Genomic DNA, 7,515 nt, shown 5'->3' with positions numbered 1-7,515 from the left:
CATCTCAAGCCCTTGGCAACCGGGCGCCACACACCACGCCCGCCACGGCGACGAAACACCTAGTCGGGGATTCTGAGGAAGTCGACTACGAGTTGGATACTCTTTTCCCAGCATGGGAAGGCGAGGAGCGCGAAGTGTGCCAACGAGCCCTGCTCGAACCTTGCGGACACCGTGTCCGCTCCTCGACCTCTCGACTTCCGGTGAAAATATTATTATTATTAATCACCTCGACGAGGCACAGGAGCAGCTGTTAGAGGCTACACACAGGGCGGCTCTCATGCGCTCGTATCCACATTCGGTCTTTGATCCTCGTGTGAATACACCTTCCGCTCGGCGGATTTCGCTACTGAAGCGAAAGACACGATCACTCGATCGTTAGACGTCTACGTAGTCGGGCCCTCGGCACTACACAAGATGAGCCTGATCAGCGGAAAGCTCTGCGAGCTCACATTTTGGTACCCCAAGAGATTCCAATGGATCGATACCGCGCTCGATTACGAGTTCAAAAAGGAGGTGCGCCTGTTCCCGCTATGCGGAACATTCCTGTGGTGCTCGCCCCTGGCGAAACCGCTGCAGACGACGATAACTCCTTTGAATGATGGGTGCAGCGGCACCGGAAACCTTTTGTGATGTCTACCTTACGGCGAAGCCACAAGTAAGTGGGCGTGCGTGTTGGGCACCGTCTTAGATTTGAGCTTGCCAAACACAAGGCGTAACGCCGACCTCCTGCATATTGTCGCCCTGCAACATATAGAACAACCCATAAAGCCTCCGCGAGCTCTGTGGTCACTCACACGGGTGAGTCCACGACCACAACGGCTCAGGGCCAAAGCTTGAGCTCAGCTCATGGTCCTTTTGCTTCACGGAATACTGCCGAGAAGCACGGTGCGCAAGACGACGCAAAACGTTATGATCCTTCTGATCATAAGCGTCTTCGACGTCTGAGCAATCTTGCCAAAGTGAAACCTCAACCTCCCACGATTTCTTGGAGTTTGGGTATTCCCTCCTTTTCACAAGATGTTGGGTTATACCCCGTCGATAACGTCGACCCACAAGGCGTTAAACGTGCTTGTGGACGCCACCATTCTCATCGAGAAGAGGCGGCGGTGGCCGATGACGACTTGGTCGATCGCCGACCGGTGACTCCGAGCGTTGGAGGAAAAGATCCGTCGTCATCGACACTCTGCCGAGTATCTCTCCGAGATCGTTTACCGCTGCGCAAAAGACCTCGAGAGCCAGGAGCACTTTTGCACCGACTGCCTCACGTTGAGGATTTTCGTGCTCTATCGTAGTGGCTCCTAGCCACCGAGTAGATGAACACGTCACTTCGTGCGACGGTGGAGCGCCTTGTATCGTTGGAAACGAAAGTTGTTGCACTCCGTGCTTAGAACCAGTTGCTGGCTCAACTTCTGGGTGACCGGGCGCCTTTGAGCGTCGCCTTGGTGCCAACGCTTTCGCGTTCACCTGCGCCGAATCCCGGTACGGCTTAAGCAAGCTTACAAGAAACACCGGGTGGATGAGCATTCATCTCAGAAGGTTCAGCGTATACGCCAGGCCTCGCTTGGACACGACCTTAAAAGGTCAAATAAAACGTGGACAGAGCTTCGCCTGTGAGGCAGCAGAAACTGTATGTGTAGGAAGGTTTCTAGCATTTAATAAAACCAGGTTTTAGACCTCAATATTCATATATCCGTCCTCGTCACTCTGCATATTCCTTCTGCATATTGTGTCTTCCAGCCATCGCATCGCGAACGTGTCGTAAGATACTCATTCTGATAGACAGAAAGTCTCCGACTTCTTTTCGCATTGTGAGGGAGCTGACATCAGCCAGTCGCTCGGCTATTCCTCCCCCACCAAGCCCTGGGCCATGGGTTGGCGGCGTCAGCAAGACGCGAGGATCAACAAGCCCGTTCACGTAGAACGGCGTGTAGTCGGTAGATGAATGCACTTCATTGTTCAGAGCAAATCTCTATGAGTGGCAACATGGCGCTCCATCGCTTCGACATCTCAGCGCAGACTTGGCTAACAACGTCTACAGCGACGCGATTTACGCGCTCAGCCTGACCATCGCTCTGCGGATGGTTCGCTGTCGACCTAGTCAATTTGGAGCCCAGCACCCCGGGGATTGTAGACCAAAACTTCCCAGCGAAACGCGGGTCTCTATCAGAGACAGTTGACTCCAGGAGTTCATGTCGTCGAAAGATACGATCGACGAACATCGTCGCTGCACCTACACCGTCGATGGTGTCCGGCACTACCACAAGATGAGCCGTCTTGTTCAAACAGTCCACAAAGACATCATATCCATGTTGCCCGCCGAGTCCTTCGGTAGGCCAAACACAAAGTCATACTCATGGTCTGCCAGCACCCGGAAGGTACCGATAAATTGGTTCGTGGCGCTGCCGCATTCGAAGAGAGATTCACTCTCTGATACGTCTCTCACGTGCGCACATCTGTGCTCTTCCACTTGTACAGCTTGGACACCAGTCGCTCCTCTTCTCTCTAGTGGATACGCATCGAGCTGTACGTCTTCTCACGACAAAGATGACCACTATGTGAGTTGTCATGGGCCTCATAGATGATACGGTGTTTCATATCCTCATCGTGTGGAACTACGTATCCGTGAAATTAATGCGGTGATACAGAAACCCGTTACTAAACGAATATCGTAAATCCGTGCGTGCAATCGCGTCAGCAATTTCCTGTCCGAGTTTCCAAGCTCCTTGCTCCGAGAGCCTGTTGCAGCGCTTCACACATGCTGTCACCCGCGTATGTGGCACGGATCAAATCTGTCACTGACGACGTCACCGTCGTGACAATAGCAAGCTCATAGTCCGATAAGCGTGACAGCGCATCAGTCAAATTCAATCTGCTTTCCTGACTTATACTTCACCTCGAAGTTATATTTCGCAAAGAATGAAAACCACCTGGCCATCCTCTGCGAGAAGTAAGGCGACTGAGTCGCAATGCGTAATAACGCATGATCTGTGTAGATCACAAACTCTTTTAGACAAGCAGGTGTACCCCGAACTTGAGAAGTGCATACTTCATCGCAGGTAATTCCTTGTCGTGAACTGGGTGATTCCTCTCCGCAGCCTTAAACTGGCATGATTCGAACGCGATCTCCCGATCTCGCCCCTCGGCGTTTGCTTGTAACAGTGCAGTGCACACCCGATGGCAAAGTCCGAAGCGTCACAGACGACGCTAAAAGGACGATTGGGGTCTGGCAACACCAGTATTGGTTCATGAAGGAGGCTGTCTTTGACCCTGTCAAAAGCCTCCCGATGCTCGATGTTCCAACACCATTCCTTATTCTTTTAACGGAGATTATGCAATGGCCGTGCCATTTCCGCATGATTTGCGATATACTTGTGCAGGTAGTTGGCGAGGCTAAGCCACTCGCGCAAGTCCTTTTGGTTCGTTGGAACCGGCCAGTACACTGTGGCCTTGACCTTAGCGGGATCCGCTCGAAGGCTACGCTTCCCAATGAAACACCTTAGAATTTCTTCCGCGCCGAAGATACACTTATTGGCATTAGCATACAGCCTTTTCGTGCGCATGCACTCGAGCATAGTTCGCAAATGGACGATGTGGTTTACTACATCTGTCTTCCCTGCGCCCCGCACAACTGTGGACAAAGATGTTGTCGAAATATATCTGCGTACGACCGATGGGGCCCATAAAATAGCGCCACAAGACGATTGATTGTTGCTGGTGTATTTGACAGCCCTGAGAGCATCACCTTCCACCCCCAGAGCATCCCGCCACCGCTGTCAAAGGAATATCACTCGTTCTCATGAGCAATTGCTAATATCCACTGACCGATTCGAGTGCGTTGTACTTTCTACAGCCAACCATATTGTTCTGGAGAACATCCTTCTTAGCGATTGTCGACTTTGCTGGAATGGTGGCAGCATTTGGCTTATCATTAACGTCAATGATACGCCACTTGCCGTTCGGCTTCCGGGCACAAAACTTGGGTGTCGAATGGAGAGACTTGCTCTCACGCACCATTCCTGCGTCGTGCTTCGCACGGAAAAAGGCGTCAATGACGTCAAACAGCTCTCGAGGAAAGGGCCATTGGCTTGTTGCGCAGAATTTGACTCCCGGAACAAAATTAATCTCATGACGAACACATCGGTCGGAGGTAGGACCGAAAGCGGATCGTTGAATCCGACGTCTTGGAATTTTTTTCCGAGGGATCATACGAATTCGAGGGATACTTCAGGATCGATGATCCACTTCGTGCGCTAAGCACCCTTTTCGTGTCCTCCAAGGCAGCATTAACCAGAAGCGACGACGAGTTAATCTCCTCGCTCGGATAATTACCACCTCGGCTAAATTGCCTGCCTTCAAGGCACCGCTAAACGCTTCGAAGGACATTTCGTCCAGCTCAAAAAGAGCATCCATAACCAGAATAGCCCCGAGGGGGACGTCGCCGTCTTTCACTATCGTCATACCGTTGATAGCTGTGCGGAATTTTCTACGGTAGACACACCCTGGGTCAGGGTCGAGCCCTGCGTCTTGCAGGTATTATACGGCTTTGTCTTCTCTTCTCTATAGAGGATTTACGTCATATCAAGACCAGTGGAAACACTCATTCGGTGTCGTCCAGTGTTCCAATCCCTGCTCAAGCGGAGCCTTGATGTTATTAACAACATTGTTGCAATATCCGCAGTCTTCGTCCTCTGGATAACGTGCCACTCCACGCGCATCAGATGGGCCTTGTCCAGGATGCCTCGGACCTCGTCCAACCATGCCACTCTTGGCATGCAGCAACTGCTACGAAACACCACGCGCATCACAAGGGCCTCGTCCGATCATGCGATTCTTGGCTTGCAACAAATGCTTCGTAACGGTAGCACTGCTCAGCTGATTACGAGCAACTCACGCGCATCACCAGGGCCTCATCCTTGGTGTCTCAGCCTTTACGTCGACCTTGTCACTCTTCACATGCAGCTACCGCTCCAATACTGACTCACCAAAGCTCCACTAGGAGACGTGCGCGAAGCGTCAAATTAATCCATAGCTCATGGTGTTCCAACAATGCCGTACCAAGGATGAGATCATATCTTATATTAAAGTCTAAGACTAATTGCGTTCCACGCTCTCAAGGTCATAAAAATTGACAACGAAGTTCATAGGGACCCTCGGCACCGTGACACATGTCCCCTTCGCCAAGCAGACAGTGACGATGTCATACAACCACTTTTTAACGCCTCAGCATACTGCTGACTTCATTCAATCGTGGAGTGTCGAGTGTAATTGCCCGACGCAATCAGGGTCTTCTATGGTTTCTCAAAGGTCACTATTACGACCAGCAAGCCCGGCTTGAATACAGCCCCGAAGAGCTTCAAGCTCTTCGGGGCTGGGCCCTCTTGTCCTCTCTCTCTTTAGGGCTCAACCGACCTCAGTTATCCACAGTAGGGCGCTAGGTGTTGTCGTTTTTCCGCGACAAGCCAGACTGGTGAGAAGCGGGACGTCAGTTCGACGAAATTTGACGCGCCTTGCGCAGCGGAAAATCCGGCCGATGGTGAAGGGTGTCTTCACAGAAAAAACAGCGTCGGGTGCTCGAACGCTGCCCAGCAGCTCGGAGCTCTGCCTCCTCTTTCTCAGCATGGCTGAGTTCCGTCCGCTTGACGAGCTGCTAGAGTGTGCATTTCAACCAAGTCATGCCGACTTGAGGTTAAATTCGGCATTCAATGCCACGTTCATCGCTTCTTCAAAAGAAGACGGATGCACACGAGAGGCTTCCATTCGGCTACGCCAGTGCGGAGGCCCTCCATAAAGACGGTCACAGCGACCGCTTCGACTAGAGGATCTGCTGCCATCCCAGCAATAAGCATTCTCAGCTCTTGTACAAAGTCCACCAACTCCTTCTAGCCCTATTGGGCAGCTGGGAAACGCGATCGCACGCGATATGCCTGATGAGCGGCAAGAACACTCGCAAAAGCTGACGCTTCTGCTCCTTCTAGTAGGGAAACGCAGCTTCAACAGAAGCACCGCACGTTAATTCCCATTCTCGCGCTCGACCCCCGAACTTGGAGATAGCTAACTCCATGCGCTGTTGCTCGTTTTGGATATTGGCGGAGCCATAGCCATCTCGGTCTCTCTTATCCAGAGCAGGAGATTATCCCCATCCTTAACATCGAAGGTCCTAACTCCCACCATGAGCGACCTGGGTTGGAAGAAATCATCCGTCGTCGACGATGGTGTCCTAGACGCTATCGACGCTGACAGCTTCTGCTGTAAGTGCTCTAACAAAGCATATCATAATTGGCGACCTTGGGTCCTTGCGCAACGAGCTGCTCCACTCCCTCAGGGCCCAGCAAAACCATCAGCTTATGGACGCCATGCATTCCAATTTTAATGGCACATTCCAATTCTTATTGACCTATGGAGAGTCCAGGACCCACAACTCTGAAACTTAAAGTGTTTTTGGTCGATCGTGAAACTACGGTAGATTTAGTGAAGGAACAGAATATGTTCGAAATAATCAGTAACAATATTGCCGTTGTCTCGAGCAGTTTTTAAAAAATTAGAAAACAGCCGTGAGTCGCGTTATACTATGAAGTGAATTCAATGATCGTGTATCGTGGTCTTTCGAGTATATGGAAAATTGCAATTCATGCTGGGGTCCTTAGGGAGTAATCCTCAACCGTTTGTTGGTTTAACTGTGTAGTTTCGTGGAGACAAGTCAGGGTAGCTTTTTGCTGCGGACTACGTGGCAAAGCTCCGACGAATGGAGTCTATAAGTCGCAAGTAAAACGACCGAGCCATGACGTCATAAAAGATAATATTCTCTTGTCATGGTATAACGATGCCGCAGACTAAGCAACATCATGTGGTGCGCCCACTGTCAGAAAGAGGGACGTCCTACGCATTTGCGGCAAGAGCGATTATTCTGTTATAAATGGGATGACCAGAGTAGTCTGAGGGGCCCTCATTATTCCAGGCAAAAGCTATTATTGAGTCTAAAGCGTGTTCTTAGTGGATATTTGTAGAGATCTGCATGGCGGCGAAAGTACCAGTTTACGGTTGACCCTCCCCAGAAAGAGTTAACTTCATTTTATATCATAAATCAGTCCGTTGTTGATGACACTCTTAAAGCGCTGATTGCAGCGAGTAAAACAGGCTATCATCAATGATCTTATGGATAGGTTTGTTCTTTGATGAAGGAAAAGCACGACGCAGTGTCGAGATATCCACTTTGCGAGCAGCCTTCGTTTTGAGGAGTTCGTCATATTTGATCCTTAGAGCCAAATTTGCATAACTCATCTACTTCCATTGCCAAGGCATGATGACACATCACACCTTTATCGCACAAAGCAAGAAACAAATAGGTGGAAGGGAATTGATCTAAATGCTTGGCGTCGACTTCCTCTGTCAGAAAGTTTGCGATAAGTGGCAAAGTGTGCGTGCTAATTCAGGCTTATTGCAGCCACTATTTCGGTGCTACGTCGGGTTCGCAGGAAATACAAGCTGTTGAACAGCATAGTCAGTTGCGCATTGTTC

At 50.5% G+C, this 7,515-nt stretch overlaps 1 protein-coding gene across 1 annotated transcript; it reads left to right on the top strand.

The window, feature by feature from the left end:
• Positions 1 to 6,396: 6,396 nt before the first annotated feature.
• PHALS_14463 (uncharacterized protein) lies at positions 6,397 to 6,755 on the top strand (the record flags this gene model as incomplete). Its single annotated transcript, XM_024730282.1, has 2 exons — positions 6,397 to 6,485; positions 6,683 to 6,755. The coding sequence occupies 2 exons, from the start codon at positions 6,397 to 6,399 to the stop codon at positions 6,753 to 6,755; spliced, it is 162 nt and encodes a 53-aa protein (XP_024580574.1).
• Between the last annotated feature and the right edge of the window lie 760 nt (positions 6,756 to 7,515).

The sequence above is a fragment of the Plasmopara halstedii genome (assembly GCF_900000015.1).
Source record: "Plasmopara halstedii genome assembly, contig: Scaffold_816, whole genome shotgun sequence".
NCBI classification, from domain to species: domain Eukaryota; phylum Oomycota; class Peronosporomycetes; order Peronosporales; family Peronosporaceae; genus Plasmopara; species Plasmopara halstedii.
The sequence above is the reverse complement of the archived record's forward strand: the minus strand, read 5'-3'. Positions and strand labels throughout refer to the sequence as shown.